This window comes from Coenobita brevimanus, chromosome 92 (assembly GCF_032717465.1).
Source record: "Coenobita brevimanus isolate Jiangsu-jjx chromosome 92, ASM3271746v2, whole genome shotgun sequence".
NCBI classification, from domain to species: domain Eukaryota; kingdom Metazoa; phylum Arthropoda; class Malacostraca; order Decapoda; family Coenobitidae; genus Coenobita; species Coenobita brevimanus.
In genome coordinates, this window is record NC_137045.1 from 15,152,199 (window position 1) to 15,177,949 (window position 25,751).

General features: G+C 42.5%; 1 protein-coding gene across 1 annotated transcript in view; it reads left to right on the forward strand.

Annotated features, from left to right (window-relative positions):
• Positions 1-25,751, forward strand: part of LOC145412114 (uncharacterized) — a 57,336-nt gene that overhangs the window by 3,132 nt on the left and 28,453 nt on the right. The window contains exons 2-5 of the mRNA XM_080282031.1: positions 16,578-16,816; positions 18,032-18,253; positions 19,437-19,625; positions 20,489-20,582. Coding sequence (XP_080138157.1) covers positions 16,578-16,816; positions 18,032-18,253; positions 19,437-19,625; positions 20,489-20,582 — 744 coding nt within the window. The remainder of the gene's footprint in view (positions 1-16,577; positions 16,817-18,031; positions 18,254-19,436; positions 19,626-20,488; positions 20,583-25,751) is intronic.

Consider the following 25,751-nt stretch of genomic DNA (forward strand, 5'->3'; position numbering starts at 1 on the left):
TGAGAAGAAGGTAATGAATAACTAATGCCACGTCAAGGTAAGCACTTTGCAGTACTGAAAGATCCCGGACATCATCATCATTATCACTGTCATTGTTGTCATATGCATCATCATCACTGTAGTTCCATGGCCAAAACTTTCTAAATGTGTGTGTGTCTGTTGGGGGGAGGGGGTCGTATCTTTGAAATGTGTTCCTGTGTGAGTCTGTTTGAGTCTAACCTTAGAAATGTGTTCCCCTGTGAGTCTGTTTGGGTCGAGTCTTAGAGGTGTGTCTCTATGTTGGTGTTTAGGGGGATGGGGTCGAGTCTTAAAAGTGTGTTCCTTTGTGAATCTGTTGAGGGGAGGGGGTCGAATGTTTACAAGTGTGTTCCTGTGTGTGTCTGTATGGGGAGAGGGGATCGAGTCCTAAGAAATGAGTTGTGTGTGTGTGTCTTGGGGGGGAGCGGGGAGCCGAATCTTAAAATTGTGTTCTGTTTGTGTGTCTTGGGGGGCGGACAGAATCTTAGAAATGTGTTTATGTGTCGTAGGGGAGGGTTGAATCTTAGAAATGAGTTGTGTGTGTGTTTCTTGGGGGGAGGGGTTGTATTTTGGAAATGTGGTCTGTGTGTCGCATCTTTAGAAATGTGTTCCAGTGTACGTAAGGAACTGAGGAAATTAGGGAAAGTGGCGAGCATAGTAAAACCCATTTGCAGATGGTCGCACCCAGAAAAAGTGTGTTGTTGTTCGTAATTCTCTTTGGTCAAAAGTTTTCCTTTGACTTAACATGCGCGTGCGTGCATGTACACACACACACACACACACACACACACACACACACACACACACACACACACACACACACACACACACACACACACACACACACACACACACACACACACACACACACACACACACACACACACACACACACACACACACACACACACAAATGACCATAATCATGGAGTTCATTTTTGTAATACAGCACGGGTATTTAACATTTTTAAGTAGGTAGGAATTGTGTCCCCGATAGTAACTACTCCATTCCAGGCACAGTGTATAGACTCAAACAGTGTGCTCATCTCTGGACCAAAATAAGGTCGGTTTCGCGCAGGTCATCTATGATTGGTGGCCTTGACCCGTGACGTCAGCTGGGTCGCTGGCTCGCTCACAGGAGCAGGACAACAGTGTGTTTTTACCAGCCATTTGTGACGCGTAGCCTGCTTTATTTTATACATTTCATCAACTTCAAAAACTTTTCACGATGTGCAGTGTGTTTGGGTGTTCAGGGAAGACATCTGATGGCAAGTTTCTGAGACGCTTTCGCATGCCAAATGATAAAATCAACAGGCAAAAGTGGATACATTTGTGTGGACGGAAGGACAAGGTTTCTCCCACTGGCCGTGTCTGTGAAAGGCATTTCAGCTCGCAACAGTATGCAAAAGATCTGCAAAGCAAGTTGCTGGGGACACCACCACCAATCAGAAAAAGACTGCTAAAGTCTGGAGTAGTCCCTGATCAAAATCTGCCTAATAAACAAGGTATGCAGTGAGTGAATAGTTTTATGGTGAAAAATAACTGACTACAGTAAGATTAATAATTGTTAGGGGATTTATGTTCAAGTATGAGCATCAAATGTTCATGTAAGATGCTTAAAGGATTTTCTTGTCCCTACGCAATGCATTATCACCAAGAACCCAAGGGGTGTGTGTAACAAGCTAAATAAATGAATGTGGACCCAGTCATGACAAACGTACCTCTAGGGCTTTATCAGTGCACCATAACTATATTTTCATTTAACATACAATTATTTATACAATTTCCATGATGAAATGGTGATAGGTTCATTGTAATATGAGTAAGTGGTTAGGTATAACGAAACAGTTTGTGAATGCAACGAAATATTAATGCTACAGACCTATATATTTAACAATAATTCTTGTAATAACTTTAAATTAATTGACACCCGTGTAAATACCGACGGAAAAAAAAGGAATGTTAGAAAATTAGAGAGAGAGAGAGAGAGAGAGAGTATTCCCCTGAGACAAGCATGGTAAATACCCGCAGGTAAAACAGATGCAGCCTCTCTCTCTCTCTCTCTCTCTCTCTCTCTCTCTCACGCATGCATGCAACATAGCTTTACACACACACACACACACACACACACACACACACACACACACACACACACACAAGATATGGAGACAGGACAACACGAGCTAAGCTCAATACCTGTATACTACAAATTGCTAAATACATACCGTACACACACACATATATATATATATATATATATATATATATATATATATATATATATATATATATATATATATATATATGTATATATATATATATATATATATATATATATATATATATATATATATATATATATATATATATATATATATAGCTAGAACTATAAGAGAGTGGGAGGAGGCGGAATGTCACCTGAGACCGTGAGACAGAATCAGTTTCCAAGTGACGTAGACACTAAGAAAAGTAGGAGGAGCCATATTCTGGGGGCGGAGGAAGCTGCGTATGAGCACACTGTTTGAGTCTCCCAGGGTTCATTACAAGCCCCAGCCATATCTAGCCTTTCCTGTCAAGGTGATGGGGTGCTCTTGCCGTCCTCCCTCCCCCTTTAATCACATCTATATTTCCCCGTTTACGGTCCTGTTATCATCATCATCATCATTATTGTCATCATCATCATCATAATTAGGGGCATCATTAACTACCTCATGGTCGGAACAACTATAGTATTTTATTCGAGCTGATGCCAATCGATAATTTTTCGCTGAGAGTAATTGGTTAGAGCCTGATAGAATACTGATGGAATTCTGTGGAGGTCACGTCTTGTCTGTAATTTATTATAGACTGAAAACTCATCTATTCCCTATATATATATATATATATATATATATATATATAGATATAGATAGATAGATAGATAGATAGATAGATTATATCTACATCTGTATCTATGTATCTATCTATCTATCTATCTATCTATCTGTCTATCTATATAGATTGATAGATATAGATATAATCTATCTATCTACCTATCTGTCTATCTGTCTATACACACACACACACACACACACACACACACACACACACACACACACACACACACACACACAGGGTGGTCCGTAAATAGCGCTCCACAAGAAACTCATCAGGCAGTGTCTTATACGTTGCGAGGACAGCTCAGTCTGCTGGTATGGCCTTGGGTGTGGCCGTGGGTCTACCAAATGATTTAATGGTGCAGGATAGGCATTGCTAACGCAGACAGAGCCGTTCCCACAGCACACTAGAAAACGCCTGTCTCAGTGGCAAAGGATCATTATGTATGGGCACCCTTTATTTGCACTAGGGATAGCTGTCGTAGTTTATGTTTCCTTTTCATAACTTTGTGCTAGAACCAGGGTAACTTTGAAACTTTCTTGGACGTGTGTATGTTGTGTTATAGGTGTGGGTGTAGGCACTGTAGTGGGTATGCCGTTTTGGATATAGGCCCATTGCAGTTATAAATGTTTTATTACGTACTAGGTGTGGCTGTGATGGTCTGCTTTTGTGTGTGTTTGTTGTGTGTGTGTGTGTGTGTGTGTGTGTGTGTGTGTGTGTGTGTGTGTGTGTGTGTGTGTGTGTGTGTGTGTGTGTGGTGTGTGCGCTTGCCACATAATGAGAGGTAGCTGTGATAGTGGTGGCGTATTAAAAGCGTGCCTCTTACGTCATAGGTGTGGCTGTGTTGGTGGTGGTTTGGTGGCCCACATAGAGCCCAGTACACTAGCATCGTATCGATCGCTTCACGCACCCACTGATTGGTACAGGCTCCAGTTCTAGCCTGAGTCATGGCCAAGGGTTCCAACGCCACCAGAACACCTCATCTTGTGTCTTCCTCTTCTTTAACTGCTGAACCCCTTTACTATCAAGAATCCATATACATTAAATTCGTGCCTCATCTAAGCTATTTCCCTCATTTTATTCCTCAAACTTCGCGAGGCTTCTCAATGGCGAGTAAAATCTTGTGATGTCAGAGAAAGATAGATACGTCGTTCCCTGAGACTTAAGTACTTGAAATCTCTTGTATTAAGGAAGATAATGAAGACTATATTTAACCTTTTGAGTTCGCAAAGTCTCTCATAAACAATATACAGTCATTTAGTGACAGCAGAGTTAAATTCAAAGTGGTCATAGTGTGAAGGATTTGATTAAAAAAAAAAAAAAAAAAAAAGGTCCTCAGTCTGGACCTCCCGGAGAACCTGTCCCATCCATTGGATTTCAAACAAGAGAGACCCAGAGTCAAGGTCCGTTCATTAGAGACGTTTGGACAGATTGCTTGTGAATGACTGGAGGTCTTAGGCAGGGGGACAGTACAGACTGAGAAAGGATGCTCCAGAATACTGAAAGTTGCATGTATAAAGTGTACCTTTTTTAAACGTACTGTTGGTAGTTCTATCGCTTGAGCTCGCATGCAAGCACACACACACACACACACACACACACACACACACACACACACACACACACACACACACACACACACACACACACACACACACACACACACACAGTATTGTCCTGTTGTGGGTCGATGCATGATGCGAACATGAGCAAATTCCTAAGACACGGATAGGTTTGTTGAGCCGTTCGCATCGATGACGTCTTATATCTCTTTATGCTACTTCCCGACGGTTTTGCATGATTCACGGACAGTACTCTTTTAGTGAAGGGGTTAATTATTATTATTATTTTTTTTTACCCATCAAGTCTGAAAAATCTCCCCAAAGCTGAATAACGTCATATGGAAGTATCACTTCCTCTTTCATCTCGCCACCCCACCTCACTACATCTCTCCCCCTCCATCATTCATCCTCCCAGCCCGGTTCACCTTTCCAGCGTCTCACTTCATTCTCACCCCGATTCATCCTCTTACCACACTACCACCCCTCCCCTTTCCCCACTCTATCACTTCACGTCACGCTTCCAAATTCTTCTCCATTCCTTTATTACACTCCGCCTCACTCTTCTCTTTCCCATCTCACAGCATTCAGTATTGTTCCCCTCCTCCCCTCTCCCCATCACACCCCATTTTATCCAGCTTCCTTCCCCTTCCTGCCCATCTCCTTTACTCCCTTCCTCTTCCATTCCTCCCCACCTCATCCTACTTTAGCTAGGCCTGTCGTCCCTACCTCCACCCAACCCCACTCCTCCTTCATCCAACCTCACTCCTCCCCCACCCAACCCCACTCCTCCTCCATCCAACCTCACTCCTCCCCCACCCAACCCCACTCCTCCCTCACCTAACCCCACTCCACCTTCACTCAACCCTATTCTTCCCTCACATAATTCCAGTCCACGCCACGCACCACCCAACCCCACTCTTCTTCCCATCTCAACCCCTCCCTCCCCAACCCCTGTCCCCACCCTCTCTCTTCTTTACCCCATTCAGCCTCAATCCTCTTTTTCTCTTTTGCACCCCGCTTAACCCAATTCCTCCTCCTCCTCCTTTCCCTCCTTACCCATCACCTTTCATCATCTCATGCCCTTCCAGCCTTTAATCTCTCAAATTCATTCCACGTCCAACTTCTCCTCATCTCACCATTCTTCTATTCTCTCCCCTCCTCCCCATACCTCTCTGTTCATCCTCTCTCCACCCCACTGTCCGGTTGCTCTTCTCCCCTCATCTCTCTGTTGTTTCCCTCCCCTCTTCTCTCCTCTCCGTCCACTCCCACCCTGTCAAACTCGACCCCACCTCTCTTCACCTCTCTCACATTAGCAACGATTCACCCTAACATTTTAGCACAGTTCCCGATCAATAACGAAGGCAGGTCGGCGATAGAAAACGATATAAATGCCAACTCTTGTGACACACACACACACACACACACACACAAACTAGATACGTATGGGTCTTTTCACACTTAGGCTACATGTAACCGTATTATCAGAAAATTAGCTATCACACAAGCAGACACAAAAGAGCGCACACACACACACACACACACACACACACACACACACACACACACACACACACACACACACACACACACACACACACACCTTCTGACACGCACATACCTGGAGTCATACATAATTTATCGCATTCCGCCTTTACTCACACATACCCATCCTTCCTACCAGTAGGGTACTCATGTAAGGTTATTATGGCCCCACGATCACCATAGCTGCGCGCGCACACACACACACACACACACACAAATTCTCATGTGATCACATATACACAGGCATTTCTCTCTCTCTCTCTCTCTCTCTCTCTCTCTCTCTCTCTCAGATAAAAAAAACAGGCCAAAATAAACCAAACTTCATGTCACAGAAGGGACAGTGAGGTGTACGGGACCCACACTGCAGCCCAGCCCGCATTATGATTCTTTAATTCTTAGGCGGTTCGATGAGGTTCACGAAACGAGGCTAGTGCTCCATGTAAATAAAATACTGATGGTCGAGCTGGTGTGGGTAGTGTGGAGGGCATAAGTGTGGGCGACTGAGGAGGAGTCAGGATTCCGGGGGCTTGAACGGGGAGTGAATGAGTGTGTGGCCTATTTTAACCGGGGTTGCTTTTGATAGTTCTTCCTCTGGATCTTACTGCACCTTGTCTTTGGGTGGGAAAATAATGGGCCTTATGATGATGATGATGGTGGTGAATGATACAGATATGTGGAGACATCAAATGGATTTTATAAATACTTACGACTGCACATGTAAGAAACTGCGTACAGCACCAACAGAGAGAGAGAGAGAGAGAAAGAGCAACGGTAACTGTGAAAAGCATTGCAGTTCACCTAACTTTGCTATGAGCCTAACACGCACTCAGTCGAAATCACTCTACAGTAATCTGACACACACACACACACACACACACACACACACACACACACACACACACACACACACACACACACACACACACACACACACACACACACACTGAACTCTTAACACGTACTCATATGTAATACACACTCAGATCAAACACACTCGAGTCTAACACGCACTGAAATCTAACGCTTCCAAATCTAACACTCACCCAGATCAAACACGCACTTAAATCTAACACTCTTCCAGATCTAACACACCCAAATCTAACACTCACCCAAATCTGACACGTACTTAAATCTAACTCGCACTTAAATATAACACGTACTCACATCAAACACACGCACTCAAATCTAAGATATTCTATCACGCACTCAAATCTAACACAGACTCTGACAGCACTCATATCTAACACACACTCTAACACGTATCTACCATACACACACTCAAATCTAACACACACTCTAGCATGCACCCGAACCTGACACACCCTCTAAAATGTACTCAATCTAATACGCACTCAGATCTAACACACACTCAAATCTAACACTCCAACACACTCAAATCTAACACACTCAAGTCTAACACGCACTCTAATCTAACACACACTCAAATCTAACACGCACTCAAATCTAACGCGCACTCGAATCTAACACGCGCCCAGATAAAGTATTAGAGTTTGACCATGGCGTTATACTGTCGAGAAATATGCTGGTTATTATAAGGGTATGCAGTAAAGCGGCCTCAGTATATCGAGTGGCGAGGTATGTTGTGGTCTGGGGGAGGTATGTGTGTGTGTGTGTGTGTGTGTGTGTGTGTGTGTATCAGTCTTTATCTAATCTATCTGTCTGTCTGTGTAACTCTGTGTCTATCTGTCTGTCTACATCTTTGCCTATATCTGTCTGTCTACCAATCGATCTATCTGTCTGTATTTCTGTCTACGTCTGTATCTGTCTATATCCATGTATATATCTGTCTGTCTGTCTGTCTCTGTATCTGTCTATCTGTCTGTCTGTCTATTTTCCTCCATCTATTGTCCTACACCCTGTGTTAGGTCATCAAGGACAGGTGCAACAAAACGCTTCCACACATCGACTGACGGAGGAGGGGGGAAGGGGGAAGGGAGAGAGTGGGGAGGGGGAAAGGGAGAGGGGCGGAGGGAGGAGGACGAAGAGAGTTCGGGGAAATACCCTCCGATGATTAACGCAAATTGACTAATAAGTATTAAAATAAAGATAAATAAACAGTAATAATGTCGAGGACAATAATAATCTATTTATCTATCTATATACCTAGGCTGCTTCCCCCAACGAAAGGGAGGTAGCCGAGACAGGACGACACACTCCCCATTTACTCATCCATTCAAACACATTCATTCGCATCTTAGCCCCAAAGGGGAGAACGGACAGATCCTCACCGCACCACACCACACGAGGGTCAACTGCGCAATGCAATCAGTGGCATCCGCAGCACGGCCCGACAGCAGAACTGGTTTACCCCTGCCACATCATAACAGACCCATCCCTTTACCCGCACCTGACCTGACTACCTGATCAGACCAAATGCTGGAGAATATCCCCTCAGGGCTGCGTCATCACTTATTCATTCACAATTTCTCTCCATTTATTTCTGTCACGCACAGACACTCTTCCTTGCTCAACAGACATCCCTCTCGCATCCAGTGCTCTCTTCACACTGTCCATCCATCTTATTCGTGGTCTTCCTCTCAGCCTTACACCTCTCACATCAGATCTAGTTATCTTTTTCACCAATCGCTCATTATTCATTCTCTCCATATGCCCAAACCATCGCAACACCCTCTGCTCAACTCTACCAGCCATCTCCCAAACAACTCCAGTTCTCCTTCGCACTTCATCATTTCGCACCCGATCCATACGCGTCACTCCACACATACTCCTCAGACACCTCATCTCCATTGCATTCAAACTTTTCCTCTCTGCTACACCCATATTCCATGTTTCAGCCCCATATAACGCAGTCGGTACCACAACACCCTCATACAGCCTTCTCTTTACATCCATTCTAAGTGAACGACATTTAAACACTTTTTTCATTCCTCCCAGCACCTTTCCTACTTCATTTATTCTAAACTTCACTTCTGCATCTATTCTTCCATCCACAGCAACATGTGACCCTAGATATTTAAAACAATCTACCTCCTCAAGCAACTCACCATGTAAAACTTTATTCATCCCCCTACCATCTATCAACCTCGTACACTTCATCACTTTACTCTTATTCTCATTTACTTTCAATTTCCTCCTTTCACACACCCTTCCAAACTCCTCTACCAACTGTCTCAATCTCTCCTCTGAATCAGTCACCAGTGCAGTATCATCTGCAAACAGCAGCTGCTTCAGATTCCACTCTCCACCATCAACATTCACCAGACTCAGACCTCCACCTAAAACTCTTGCATTCACCTCCCTTACAACACCATCCATGTAAATATTAAACAACCAAGGCGACATCACACATCCCTGTCGCAGCCCCACTCTCACGGGAAACCAATCACTCACAGCATTTCCCACTCTTACACACGCTCTACTATTTACATAAAAACTTTTCACCCCTTTTAGTAACCTACCATCAAGTCCATACAATCTTAAAACCGTCCACAAAGCCTCCCTATCAATTTTATCATAAGCTTTCTCTAAATCTATAAATGCCCAAAAAACATCCTTGCCTTTTGCTAAATACTTTTCACACACTTGTCTCAGAGCAAACACCTGATCAACGCATCCCCTCCCTCTCCTAAAGCCACACTGCTTATCACCAATCACTCCCTCTGTACCCTCTCTAACTCTCATGATTAACACTCTACCATACACCTTACCTACAACACTCAGCAGACTTATATACCCCTAAAGCTAGTACATTGATACTTATCACCCTTGCCTTTATACAACGGGACCACACAAGCACTTGCCCAGTCAATTGGCACCATACCTTTCTCAAAGCACACATTCAGCAATCTTACTAACCAGTCAACAATAGTCACTCCACCACCCTTCAGGCATTCCACAGCACACCCATCCATACCTGCAGCTTTCCCTGTTTTCATCTCCTTTACTGCCTTCTCCACTTCCTCCTTCGTGATCAAAGAATCATTCAACTCTCCCAACACATTTATTCCTTGCACCCTTCCATCCGCCACAATCTCAGCCACCCTTTCCTCCTCTACATTTAACAATCTTTCAAAATACTCTGCCCATCTCTTCCTTACTGCATCCATCTCAGTTAACATCCTTCCATCCTCTGCTTTTACTCGTTCTTCCTTCCCAGACTCTCCCTTTCGCACCCTTTTCACCTCCTTCCAAAACATTTTCTTATTCTGTTGAAAATTCTCTGTCAGCCGCCTACCCCACCTCTCATCTGCTGCCACTTTAGCATCACGCACAGCCCTTCTCGCCCTATTCCTCTTTTCCTTATACCTCTCATATGACATCTCATCCTTCCTCTGCACCCACACTTCATATGCACGTCTCTTCTCAGCCACAGCCATACTTACTTCCTCGCACCACCATTCACTTCCTTTTCTTACACCACCACCCACACGTCTCACACCACACACCTCTTCTGCATGCCCCACCACAGCACTCTTAAACAACTGCCATTCCTCCTCCACGCTGCCATTTTCCCGATCTTTCACTGCGTTCCACTTATCTTTCAATTTCTTCCAATACTCTATCTTTTTCTCTCTTTTATCCAACTCACTCACTTTCAAAACCTCCCTGCCACACCTAACCCTCCTAGCTCTCATCCATCTCTTACCTACTCTTAACTTTCCCTCCACCAGGTAGTGGTCAGACATACCTCCACCCTCCCCTCTCAGAACTCTCACATCCAACAATCTTCCTATTACATTCCTAGACACAACCACATAGTCCATCAAAGCTCTATCAACAACCCTTCCACCCTCCTGTCTCACCCATGTATACTTATAAATATCTTTCTTCTCAAACAGCGTATTCCCAATCACCATCTCTCGCTCAACACACATCGCTATCATTCGTTCCCCATTTTCATTTCTTCCAGGCACACCATGCATACCAGCTACGCCTTCAACTGCTACATTTCCCACTCTAGCATTCAGATCTCCCATCATTACCACATTCACATTCGCTCCAAAAATAATAATAATGATGATAACTAGAATTCTGAAATTGCTGAAGCAATATTAAAAAAACTCCATATTCCAGATGAAAATACTTTTGTTATCATTGTAGACATTAATATTAAGGGACTTTTAATATGACCCAAAATTTTTAACTGATTTTGACCTGTAACCCTGAGATCAGGGTCGAGGTCATTCATACCATGCAAATCATGTTCACTCATGACCCATCACATTTCCACCGAGTTTCGTCAAAATCGGCCAAATACTTTCCGATTTAGCACTTTCAGGCATGAGACGGCCATATTGATTTTCCACAATATTTCAAGAAGTATTTGTTGGATCTCAATATCAGTACCTAGGTGCACTAGTATATGTTGACGACTACATACTGGAAAATTTGAAAAGCAATAGGTTTAGTAATATTTGCTGAGCAGGGGAGCAAAAACGATCATAGAGGGCGCTAGTGCGGCTGTACTGCTAGGGAAAAAATTGCCAAAAGAAGCCTGCAACCAAGATACATCATTCCTGAAAATTTCAAGTCTATCTCGAACGGTCTTGGAATGCCAGCCTTCTAGATGTCCCTCCCCCCCCCCCCAGAAAAATATTAATATTTACAATATCAATAAGACCTCCACAGAATGTGGACTTCATAATAATAATAATAATAATAACAACTATAATAATAATAATACCAGTAATAGTAGTAGTAGTAGTGATGGTGATGATTATGATGATGATGATATCCACCCCAGTGGGCTAAATATAGGCTTCACTAACCCCTTTACTAACAGAGATCCTTCCTAAGCTGAGTTAATTTGTCTGGTGGTAGCAGGACGAAAAAAGTCATCGGATTAAAATTAAAAGAGAGAAAAAGAAAAAAAAGAGAGAAAGAAAAAGATAGAATACAAAAGAAAAACATGATGAACACTGGCTGAACTTCTCGAACAAATTAAAAAAAAGAGAGAAAAAAGAATGAAACAAGGAAAATGAACGGAAAATAGATAAATACTGGCAGAACTTCTCGAGCAAATAAAAACAGAAAAAAAAGAAACACAGAAGGTAAATGAAAAAATTAGGATGAATACTGGATGAACTCGAACAAATAAAAAAAAAAAGGAAAAATAATGAAACAAGGAAAATGAGAGAAGTAGGATAAACACTGGCTGAACTCCATGAACACACACACACAAAAAAAAAAGGAAACAAGGAAGGAAAATGAGAGAAATATAGGATGAATATTGGCTGAACTCTTCGAACAAAAGCATCATTCATTCCCACGAGTGCCACAAACTTCCATGACACTCTGTGCACTGCCTTTTATGTGCCAGACTTTTTACATGACGGGAGCGAATTGTGGAAAGCTTTTAAATATACGAGATACGCTCTGTTACTACCCATATGGTGATGAGTAGGGTGTGTCCTGTGCCCCACGCTTCTTAACACCTTCGCTACGGTGATTTAATTTAATATGGCTATCTCCAGACGATTTTATTCAGCTTAGGAGAGATTTTTCGAGCTGGAGAGGTTAAATATGGCGTTCAGTTAGTCCTGTATTTATTAGGGGATATTGGGCACGTAACAACTAACGGATTCAAACTTAAAGCACCTTAACCCACTAAACCTCCAGGCATCGTTGGGTCATATGGTTACCGCCCAGCGTAGTATCAGCATGAAATTCTGGTAATAGGAAGTATCATATAAGACGACATCGATTCGAAAGGGTTAGGCGTGTGAGTATTTTCTTTTTTTTTTTACATTTCAAAGTGGGGGAGTTTAGGTCTGATGGTATCGGTCATATAAATGGTGATGATGACGATAATAATAATAATAATAATAATAATAATAATGATAGTGGTAGTAGTAGTAGTAGTAGTAGTAGTAGTAGTAGTAGTAGTAGTAGTAGTAGTAGCAGCAGCAGTAGCCTGAATGATAGCACCTAATGCTTATAATTAAAACTATTCTCGTACTCTTGTGCCACGTGACGTTTCTGCGTAAAATTATGGAAAAAGAAAGGACAGAAACTTGTAGTATGGGCGCGTGTAACTTTGGGCTTGTAGGCCTTGAGTGGTATCGACTGTAGGGCACGCTATCACGGGGCCAGGGTTCTTATCCAGGGCTCTTATCCAGGGTTCTTACCGAGGGCTCTTATCCAGGGCTCTTATCCAGGGTTCTTATCCAGGGTTCTTATCTAGGGTTCTTGTCCAGAGTTCTAATCCAGGGTTCATATCCAAGGTTCTTATCCAGGATTCTAATCTAGGGTTCTAATACAGAGTTCTTATCTATGGTTTTAATCCAGGGTTCATCCGGGGTTCTAATCCATGGTTCTAATCAAGTGTTCTTATCCACGGTTCTTATCCAAGGTTCTAATCCAGGATTCATATCCAAGGTTCTTATCCAGAGTTTAATCCAGGATTCTTATCCAGGGTTCCTCTTCAGGGCTCTTATCAAGGGTTCTTATCCAGGGTTCTTATCTTGGGTTCTTATACAGGGTTCTAATCCAGGGTTCTTATCCTGGGTTCAAATCCATGGCTCTGATCCGGGGTTCTTTTCCAGTGCTCTTATCTAGGTCAGGGATGGGAATGACCTCTGTTCTCACTCATGTCGCCGCCTTGTCCTCGTTACCCTGCTGTATCTTCGTTTTCTGGCTAAAGATCGTCATGTTTGTTTGGTATAATATTGTCGTCTGGTTGAATCACAAGCCTGCTGTGTTCCGTCAATACTGTATCTAAAATCGTCTCCGTGTGAATTCTCGTCAGTTGTATAGTCGTGTGTGTGTGTGTGTGCAGCTTGATTGACTTCTAGGAAAAACATGTTGTACGCCAAGTAAATTTTAATATGTTCTGGCTGAGTTGTTTTACGCCTTCCCTTGAGAACAGGTGGCTTTTAAACTGAGTAAAATCGTCGGGCGCTAGCCTGAATAAAAAAAAAATGTAGCTATTGAAGGGTTAATTTCTGACCCCTTTAGTGTGTAAGGTACCTGTATTTTTCAAAAAAAAAAAAAAAAAAAAAAGTCACTCAGAAGGATACGATATCGTTCCGATGACCATATAACAGCTGTAATTTCTGCTGAAGAAAATAGCGACCTAGCATGAATAAAGTGCCTGCCCTCGTCGGTTCCAGAGAAATAGTTAAGTGGAATTACAATGTCAGTCAAAGAAATAGTCAAATGATTTTATAGTGTCAGTCAAAGGGATAGTTAAATGGTATTACACTCCAGGTAACCCGTTCGAGGCATCCCCTCTTTCGGTGCCATTAACGCGTGTCAGCCTTAATCATGTGAGCGTCAAGGCCCCTCAGACCAGGCAGCGCCCAAACACACCACGCCCTTGACCCACTACGCCACTCTTATGCCACCATCACGCACTCTTCACCACCCTCACTGTCCACCCACAGGTCGTCTTTACCTTTCTCCGCCCCTCCTCCCCATTTCTCTCCCCACGCTCCTCACCCCTTCCGTCTCACATCCCATTCTCCTCCCCATGTCCCTCACGTCTCTCCTCATGCTTCTTTCTCTTCTCCTCCCTACGCCCTTCACCCCTCCTTTTTCTCCTTATCCCCTTCCCCCTTCTGACATCCATCTCTTCCGTCATCACACCCCTATCCCTTCTTCTCTCCACCCCTTAAATGTTTGTTACCCTGTAGCTTCCCCCCCCCCCCGCCTACATAACACCTCACTCCTCCTCTCGTGACACCTTACCCCCTTTCCCCTCAACGTCCCCTAATCCCCCTACTGGAAACTCCCTAATATTCTCCCCATACGACACACTCGGTCCCTCCTTCCTCTCCCTCCCCATAAGACACCATGCCTTCTTCCAATCGCCCTCCTTCCTTGTACCCTTTTCCCATTCACACGCAGCTCCAGTATCTATCCTCTTACTCCCCGGTTTCCCTACCTTCCTCCTCACGCGAAACCCCCTTCCTCCCTCCTCCTGTAAGCTCCCTCTTCTCCCTCTTCACACAAAATTTCTCCCCCCCACACACACATATTCGGTCTTTACGTGCCTGAAATAAATCCTAACATTGAGCGTGAGTGAGACTTTGAAACGTGATAGCCTGTGGATGGTAGTAGAGTCTACTGTATAACGCATGCCGCACCCCTCACCTCAAGCACGCACTCTACAGTAGTACTGAATTCCAGCACGCACTCTGGTACTGAATTCCAGCATGCATTGTAGTAGGTTTCCTCAGGCAAGTACTTTTTAACAGGCTGGTAAAGTTTAACACGCACTATGGTACATTTTAAAACATTTTATTACGCACTCTAGTACATTTCAACAAGCACTCTCATCCATTTTAACACGCTAGTAAATGTTAACACCCATTCTAGAATGAAGTATTACACACCAGTACATTTTAACAGATCAGTAACTTTTAACAAGCGCTTCGCCGATCGTTCCCAGAGTGCACACGAATTCAGGTTAAATGCACTTTGAGAAATAGAGAGAGAGAGAGAGAGAGAGAGAGAGAGAGAGAGAGAGAGAGAGAGAGAGAGCGCACTTTAGAGCTACCTCTACACTCCCCTTTCCCTTAAGCACATGATATTGTGTCTCTAATCCATAAGTTCTATAAAGTTAATGAGTCAGTCTGTTTACCTATCGATTTGCCTATTTATCTTTATGTGTTAACCAGGATATTTGTCTCCGTCTATTAACCTGTCAGTGTGCTCATTCATCTACCTTATCTAATTAGTGGTTACCTGGTTATTTGCCTGTGTTTGTCTACTATCTATCTATCTAACTTCATTTACATCTTCTGCCTTACTGAAATATCTGTATGCTTCTCTGCTTGTTTACTTATGGAGATGTTTATTGATCTTTATGTTTTCTGAAGTTAACTTGGCTATCTGTTTTGTCCATATCTTTTCTATTAATCTGTCTTTTTTATTTTTTTTGTTTTTTTTTCCGTCTTATGAAACCTACTTGTCTGTCTAATGGTGCAATCGACAGGGCTATTGTAAGGGTAATGGTGCATGTGAAAGTGAGGATAAGACTGTGACTAAGAAAAAAGGTGAGAATAAGATGGTGACTAAGGAGAGCAGTTAGTAAGGGTAAGGGTGTGGGTATTGATTTGTGCTCTAACAATGAATCTACAGGAACTACATGAGCATTGTACGTGTTTTGCTGGCGGGATAACGAAAACAGATGAAGTGCTAAGACAAAAGAAGGGCTCGATGAAGGAGAAAAGGGGTTAGAGTTATGTTGTTGATTATTCGGGGGTTATATTGATCAGAATAAAAGTAATATTAAGCCTACACTAGCCGAATTTTGTGTGTGTGTGTGTGTGTGTGTGTGTGTGTGTGTGTGTGTGTGTGTGTGTGTGTGTGTGTGTGTGTGTGTGTGTGTGTGTGTGTGTGTGTGTGTGTGTGTGTGTGTGTGTGTGTGTGTGTGTGTGTGTGTGTGTGTGTGTGTGTGTGTGTGTGTGTGTGTGTGTGTGTGTGTGTGTTTTCATTTTCGATTACTGGAACAACTAATTCCCAAGGGTGATTGTGGAAAAGCTTAAATGCAATACGGTACTAATTAACCTTCAGTAACCACCTAAATTCCCGTAGCTTAATTATTCGTGTCTGTTTATTTATTTATATATTTTTATTATTTTTTTTTTCCAGGCTCGGCTCCGAGAACAACTAATGCACGAGAAGGAGTCCCGGCTGCTGCAGATGGCGGCGAGGCAGGAGGCGGAGAGGGAGGGCACCATACAGAGAGTCACCAAGTCCTCGGCCTCCACCCTGTCCTCGTCCCTCTCGTCCATCTCGTCCCTCAACTCTTCCATGGGGGGGCAGGGCCGCGTCAGGAAGCTCTTTCAGGAGAGACGCACTAATGGATACGGACACAGCCCCGTCGGGAGGTAGGCTGTGAACAAAAATAACACCTTCAGTTCGAAAATTAACACCTTCAGTTCGAAAATTATCATCTTCGGTTCAAAAATTAACATCACCAGTTCGATAACGCATTGTTTATCTTCTTCATTGTTACCTCCAAAGTTAGCTCTCATTGTCAATTTTTTTTTCTTGCTCCGTGAAACTTGCCTTACCTCAATTTTAGGTGGGAAAAGAGGTCTAGATGATGATGATGATGTTATCTCCAAACGATTTTATTCAGCTCATGATATGCTTTTATATATGTTCTTGTCATCACCCGACGATTTTATGCAGATCAAAAGATACTGTATACTGTATTTCATTCTCGCTGTCTCCAAACGATTTTATTCAGCTCAGGTGAAACTTTTCGAACTGGACGGGTTAAATATAGACTTCATTAACTCCTTCGCAGCTAGAGGCTCCCCCCCCCAAAAAAAAAAAATGTGGAGGTAGCAAGAATATATAAGCTATCTTGCACATAATTGAACTGAAGGGATAAAGCTTTTTTTTTTTTTTTTTTTTTAATCCTTGGGGGAAGCAGCCTAGGTATATAGATAGATAGAGATTAATTCATTTTGCTGTACCTGTCAGGTTGTTGTTTCTTCAGTTGGATAGAAGCGTCAGGATGTAGCGAGAATAAACCGAATGAAGACGTGATCGTACTGAAAGGATTAACACTAATGTTTAAAGTCACCCATACAGTATATATTTTTGTATGTATGTATATGTTTATTTATTTGTTTATTTATAATGCAAGAGCCTGAGGAGCATGGGAATTTCTTCAGGAGCATATTTTGTGGTACTTACTGCCACAACCTGCAGTTTGTACAATTACCCCATTAAAGAGGCTATATATTTTGGGACTAAATTGCTGAGCTGAGCACGTGGGTCACATTACCGATCTGATAATGACGCAATAGCCTGTCTTAAGTCAGTGAATGAGAAGGCTACGCACGTCGTGGAGAGGCACTCGTCATTTAATGTTTACGGAACTGTTCATGAAGGATGTGTGTGTGTGTGTGTGTGTGTGTGTGTGTGTGTGTGTGTGTGTACCTATCTTGGTGTCTGTCTCTGTCCGTCTGTCTGTTCGCCTTCTTTACGCCAAGAGATATACCTCTTATTATAAACAGTTTCCAGGTATAACTTTGTGTGAGTCAGATGGTTGTCAGGTAGGGCTTACTAACATCTGCATTCTACCACAGGGACAAGAGCTACCCGCTAGAACCTGTGCGGGGTGGTGGTGGAGGTGGAGGTCGTCCGCCGGTGAAGCCAGTGAAGGGCATTGTGCGACAGAGGGGCGTGAGCATGGACAGGGGCGTGAGCGGCTTTGATCAGGACACCATGAGGCGATCACGCAGTCATGCGGGCCTCCAGAATCACACCGCAGCGGCATACAGCGTTAACAACAACAACTATGAGCCAAGGTACCGTATTAGTAACGTTCCTCAGCTTTACTAATAACAACGAGTCAAGGTACCGTACCAGTAAAGTGCGCTTTGTGAGCGCTTGATGAGAGAGCGAGCGTTTGTACATACGCCTATCATCATAATTTCAGCTTAGTGTACACTTTCAACATTTCTGGTGAGGTAGTTGAGTAGTAACAGAAGAATAATTGAGCTAAAATATTTACCCTACTTTCTCACACACACACACACACACACACACACACACACACACACACACACACACACACACGTGCAGTCAACATAAGAAAGTGAAAAACAACTCATACCTCGCATATGGTACTTTCATAGTGCTTTAAATCTATTTCATAGTGGAGCGTGTCAATTGAAACCCTCGGTGCATTCCCTTGGAAAGCTGGAATTCCATGGGTTTTTCGTGGTCTCATGAGTAAATATATAGCCAAAAACATTATTTCTTGAATGTATATAGTACCTGCTGAAATAATCTCTTCTCTGTCTCACATAGAAAAGTTATTAGCCTCTGGGAACCTTCGCGGTAGGACCGTGTTCTGTCGGGCCGGGCCGGGTCGTGTCGGGCCGCTAATTTCTCAGCTGAACGTAAACATCGCTTTGCTACGCTCGCTCGCTCGCTCGTAATTAGTAGAGTTCCTTAGCTTCAGATGTTGATAAGATTGTTTGTTGTATTTTTTTCGTCACTCGTATGTTTACCAAAACACAACAACCAAACTACAAAGAATGTTTGACCCATTTTGCTGTGTTCGGAAAGTTTCCTGCGTTTACGATATGCATAAGATTGCTTGATCATACGTTTGTCTTCACTCATATTGCTGCAAACACTTCGCAACCAAACTAAAGTGAATGTTTAGATTAATTTTGTACAGACTTCTTTCGGTGCCGACTACAACAGCTATAAGCCCAGGGTCCATTTTACGAAGTTTAATGAGACTGAGTTATGTAATAGGTTGCATGTTGATGCTAATTTTAGCTTAGATAATATATCCAATATCATTGCTTTTACTCCAGACCTGCATATGTGTAGGAAGAGTTTAAGATTAGTTTTACCAAACAGGAATGAATATTGAAGTGAAAAGATAAGAAAAACAACGATTTTGAACAATAGCTAATTGGTATAGAGATTTATTTATTTTATAACTGATTGTATCCATTTTCTGTATTTGTCCAGGTCACCGGCCAGAGCACTACGTCCACCACAGGGCAAGTCCCTCACCCACCACAAATCCACGTCCTCCCTGCTGGACGCTAACCAGAACTACAATGGGCGTGGCAGCAGCAGCAGCAGCGGCGTCTACAGCAGAGGGCCATCCAGGGAACCATCACCAGCGCCATCACCCTCGCCTTATAGTCAGAACAGGTAACATTTCCTAATTTAAACTCATTCACTCCGATTATGTGCTGTATTTCTTGCCATTCACAGACGGTTTTATACAGCAGGCGATTTTATACAGCGGAGATTTTGTACTGCGGACGATCCTGTACAGCAGACGATTTTATACAGATGATTTTGTACATCAGACGATTTTATACAGCAGAGAGTCATGCAGGGAGCTCTCACCAGCGCACTCACCCTTGCATTACAGTATAGTTAGACCAGGTACTTTTTTAACTATTTTGGCCGATTGCGTATTTTCCATTTTTCCCTTGCCACTTCGCCTACAGACAATTTTATACAGCAAGGGACCCTTCAGGAAACCCTTGGCAGTCCCATCACTTTCGCTTGAGAGCCAGATTTATATATTTATTTTTAGTAGAGCGCTGGGTGCGGACGCCCATTATCCACTCTTTTGACTACTCTAGGGCAACTCTGCACTGAGTAACAAAGCAAATTGTTTCTTGTAGCCCATGCAGCCATTTACAACGTTGGATGGTAACCATATAACAAAAGCACACCTATCACATACTTCATTCCCTTGTCAGGAAGGTAGGGGTCCTCGGCTAGGTTAATTAGTCCATACACAAAAGGTGTGGGAGTAATAACTTTGTCCTGAAAAGAATTATATAGTTAGCATTAAATCCCACCCAACCTTCAAACGTAAGCTCCTAAGGCCCACGTATAAGTCCAGCTGGAACCTCGTAACCCCCGAGACCATCAGGAATCAATTGGTGTTATGGTTACCACCCAGCGTGGTAAATGGTTTCCTGGGCAGCAAGGAATATTTGATTTGTATGATGGGATTTACACCTGTATATTGTCCTATACGTGTCTTGTGTTTCCAGATTCGGGTTCCGCGGTCCTCCTTCACGCGGTCCCTCCCCCGCCCCCCCAGCCGCCAGCCCACGCCGCCCATCACTACCCGCCAGACAGCAACAGGTTCCGGGTTTATTTTATTTTTTGATTTATTTATTTTAGCTTGAGTGTGTATCAGATTGCATGTTTATTTTCTACTTTATTCTTCAGTTTTTTTACTTCACTGTGGAAGAGTGCGTGTGTATCTTTATTTCAAACATAGTTGTGTGTCAGATTGCATGTTCATTCTTTGTGCTTGTGTCTGATTGCATGTTTATTCTTTATTTCCTTTACTTAATTATGTGTCAGAGTCCTTGTTTATTCTTTAGTCTTTACTTCATTATATCAGTGTCCATGTTTATTTTTTATTCTTTACTTACTTTACTTAATTGTGTGTCAGAGTCGATTTTTATTACTCTGACTCATACAGATACAGAGAGGCTGCCAGAAAATCCCCCTATGTCATTCAAAATCAGGGATTTCTGGATTGTTTCATTGGGCATGTTGGTGGTAGTTCTGTTTTTCCTACTTGCTCTTTTCATGCTTTCTTGATCCTGCCTCACTCGATCTTTTGGTGGGGAAAAAGGGTAGTGATGCTGGTGGTGATAATAATGGTGGTCATAGTGATGATAGCAGTAGTAGTAGTAGTAGTAATAATAATAATAATAATAATAATAATATTAATAATGTAAACGACCCCCAGCAGGATTTCACTGATGCCCCCCGAGCCCCGCCCCGCCAGCCCCTCCGCCGCCCCCCGCCCCGCCAGCCCTCGCCCTCTCCCTCCTTTGACGACGATGACTCCGCCTTCCTCACCCCCACCCCCCCGCCCAGATCACAGGTATAAAACCCCCGCCCTACCCCTCACCGTCCCCTCCTCTCACCGTCCCCTCCCCTCACCTCCCCGACCTTTCCCCTTCTCTCCTCCTCACGTCCTCCACCTCTCACTTCCTCCACCCCTCGCCTTCTCCTCCCCTCAACTCCTGCACCCCTCACCCTCTCACCCCTCAGCTTGTCCATCCCTTACCCCCTCCACCCCTCACTCCCTCCACCCATCACCTAACTCTCACAGGCTTTCACACATATACACTTATCACTCTCAGGCACCCACCATACTGCCCACCATACTGTATGCTTCACTCTCACTCATACTCAAACACCCGTCGCCTCCTCCCCTCTCACACACATATTCATATACCGACCTATCTGCTCTCACACACTCGTTTGTCACCCATCTACTCACCATACACACACTCTCCCACATTGCTCTCTTACTTTCATACACTCACACACATCCCATATTGCTCTCTCACTCATACACTCTCACCTTTGAACTGGGATCACACTGGCATATTTGGCCAAACCATTATCGATCAACAGAGTCTTGGCGTCAGTACATTTTATTATATGAAATTAGTCAACGAGCTGATGTGGTAAAATATGTGCAACGACATCTTCCTACCTCACTTGCATTGAGAGGGGAAAAAGGGGTCGGGATGATGATGATGATGATGATGATGAGCAACACCTTCCTGCCCTCCCCAACAGGCCAGACTGCAGAAACTGAAGGAAGACTTGGCGTTACTGCGCGGACACGATAGGGAAGAAGAGAGCTTAAGTTCCGAAAGAAAATACGAGGTAAACATTGAACCTAACCGAATATAATCAGAGTAACCTAACAACCGAACTGCACTAACGGAACCTAACCTAAACTAACCGAGAGAGGAGATGAAAGCTTGGAGTCCGAGAGGATATTTTAGGTCAACATAGAATCTGACCGAACCTCATTAATCAAGCCTAACCTAAGAACCTAACCTGACCAGTAGAGAAGGAGAGGAATGCTTCAAGTTTGAGAGTTAAAAATCTAACCTAACGGCATCTAGTTATACTAACCCGACCTAAGTAACCTTAACCCAACTTCACTGATACAGTAGAGCGGAGTTTAAAGTTCGAGAGAAATTATGGGATGAACATTTAACATAACCGAACCTAAGTAATGAAAACCAAACCAGATTTAACTTAACCTAACCACCTAACCTCAAGAAATGGGATTTTTTTTTTTTTTTCAGTTTTTGCTAGTTACATCTTTTAACCCCTTTATTACGATGACTTTCTTGCCAAATACAGACAATTATATTTATTTTCATATCTCGAACTCAGAAGGGGTTAAAGGAAACTGTTCCTAAATATCTTCACTTGGAGAGGGTCTGTCAAATGAATAAAGTTGTCGGGTGATACGTAGTGTAAAAAATAAAATGTCATCGTACTGAAATGGCTGGATAGATTCCTAAACAAGCACATACTCATTTCACTCTAAATTGGCTTGATATTGCAGACCCTCTACCATAACCGTAGATAAACTTAAGAATATTTCACTGATCACAAAGGGCAATGGAAAGAATGTAGAACAGTAGCATGGTCTGTTTATACCACTGGGTTACGTGAAATGGGCAACAAAGGGACGAAAATCTGGTCCGAGTAAAGGTGAATGAACTGTATTATGTTGTCACTATTTCCTACCGTCCCCAACAGGCCAGACTTCAGATAAAGAAGGATGACCTGGAATTGCAAGCCAAACACGATAAGGAAGAAGCAGAAGAAGAGAGCTTGAAGTTCGGGAGAAAATATGAGGTAAACATTTAACGTAATCTAACCTCATTAACCTAACTTCATCGAACCGAACCAATCCTCATTAACCTAATCTAGCCGAACCTAAATAACCTAACTGAACCTCATTTACTTAATCTAACCGAACCTAACCAAACCAAACCTAACCCAACCGATAGAGAAGGACAAGAGCTTGAAATTCGAGAGGTAAGAATCTAACTTGACTAAGCGCAATCAGACTAATAAAACCAGCAAAGAGCTTGAAGTTTGAGTGAAATTCTGAGGTAAACATCAAACATAAACCGAAGTTAAGTAAACTAACAATCCAACTTAACCCCAGAAAGTGGAAATAGATTTTTTCATTTTCAGTACTTTATTGATCTTTTAAATCCATTATTACGAAGAATCTTTATTATTATTAGCGGCAGATGATTTAATATAACTTCAGAAAGATCTCTTGTACTGAAATAGTTTGATGAAGACTAAGTCAGGCCCCTCCAGTTTAAAAGTCCATCCTAAAATGAGTCAAATCGTCTGTTATCAGCAAGAACAGATAGACATGAGGTGCACTGTTTGAAGGAGGTTACGTAGTTTCCAGAACTACTCTGATCGTAAATTCACACCACTTCCTACCTCCCCAACAGACTGGACTGGAGAAAAAGATGGAGGACTTAAAATTACAGGACACATTCGATAAAGGAGAACGAGAAGAGAGCTTGAAGTCCGAGAGGAAATATGAGGTAAACATTAAACGTAACCGAATGTTATTAACCCAACCCAAACTAACATCATTAACCGAACCAAATGCAAGTGAGGTAACCGAACGTAACAGCCAAAACAACGACGAAGAGTATGAAATCCGAGAGGTAACGATCTAACTAAACCGAACCAAGTTACCTAACCTAACCATGCTAATTAAACTAACCTAGCTAGCAGAGAAGAGACTGAGGATCAAGAAAAAAAAAAATAAGGAAACATCTAACAACCAAAGCAAATTAACCTAAACTAACCTAATTTAGCACAGACCAGTCAAATGAAACCATACCTAACCTCACCTCATAAGACAAAAAAATTGTAAACATTTTTATTTTCGGTACTTTATTAGTGTCATAATCTTTTAACCCCATTACTGCGGTGGTTTATTATTTTATTACCTTTATTGCCTTCCTAAGCAATTCCTGTGGTATGTTTTGACCCCTTTCTACCCACCCCAACAGGCTGGACTTCAGAAAAAGATGGAAGAATTGCAGATACACACCAAACGTGATACAGAAGAACGAAAAGAGAGCTTAAAGTCTGAGAGAAAATATGAGGTAAACATTTAACATAACCGAGCCTCGTTAATCTAACCCAACCTAACCTAGTCTAAGTAAAGTAGTGGCCTAACCATACATACTTAATCTAACCTAACCCAAATGAGAGAAGAGGAGGAGGAGCAGGAGGAGGGGAAGAAGGAGGAGGAGGAAAGAAAAGGAGGGGGAGGAGAACGCTTGGATATGAAAGAAAATTTGAGGTAAACATTTAACACAACCTAATCTCTTTAACCTAACCTTACCCTACCCAACCGATAGAAGATAGCTCGAAATTCGAGATTTAAAAATCTAACCCAACTAAGCGTAATTAGACAAACCGAACCAAACCTTACCCAACAACTATTATAATAGAGAAGAGAGCATGAAATTCTAAAAATTATTTGAGATAAAGATCTAACATCATCAAAGCTAATTAACCTAGTAAAACCTACCAGTCTAACCTAAATTAATCTCAGAAGACGATAGCATACGTGTGTGTGTGTGTGTGTGTGTGTGTGTGTGTGTGTGTGTGTGTGTGTGTGTGTGTGTGTGTGTGTGTGTGTGTATGCGTGTATGCGCGCGCGCGCTTTAATCCTCGGTACATTATAAGTTTCAACTTTTAATTCTTTTACTACGATGATTTACTTTTGAATTTTAATAAATCTCACTAAATGGGTTCCTTAACAAGTGCATCGGTATAATTTGAGCCCTTGATACTCTCTTCAACAGGGTGGACTCCAGAAAAAGATGGAAGACTTGGAGATAAAGACCAGACGCAATAAAGAGGAACGAAAAGAGAGCTTGAAGCCTGAGAGGAAATATGAGGTAAACACCGAACGTAACTAAACCTCAATAACCAGTCTAATTAAAGTAACAGTCTAACTAAACCTCATCAAAATAACTGAACCTAACCAAACCGAAAATGGAAGAGGAGAAAGAGCTTAAGTGCGAGAGAGAAAATGTAACGTAAATATCTAATACAACTGATTCTCCTAACTTTACCTAACGGAACCTAACTTAAACCGACGGAAATACAGAGAGCATGAAGTTCTAGGGATAAAAATCAACCTAACGACCTGTCGAACCTAACCTAACCTAACATCAAACTTAGCGAGAGAAGATGAAGAGAGCGTGAAGTCTGAGTCAGAGATAATGAGGTGAACATCTAACAAAACTCAACCTAATTTTACTATTCTAACCATATCGAATGTATTTGATCTAACCGCAGAAGAAACACTGATTTTGATTTACTATATATTTTTTCCAGTATCAGTTTCTTCTTCAATCCCCATTACTTCGATGACATTTCCCTTATTCTTGCTCATACTAGAGGATTTTATTCAACATCAAAAAT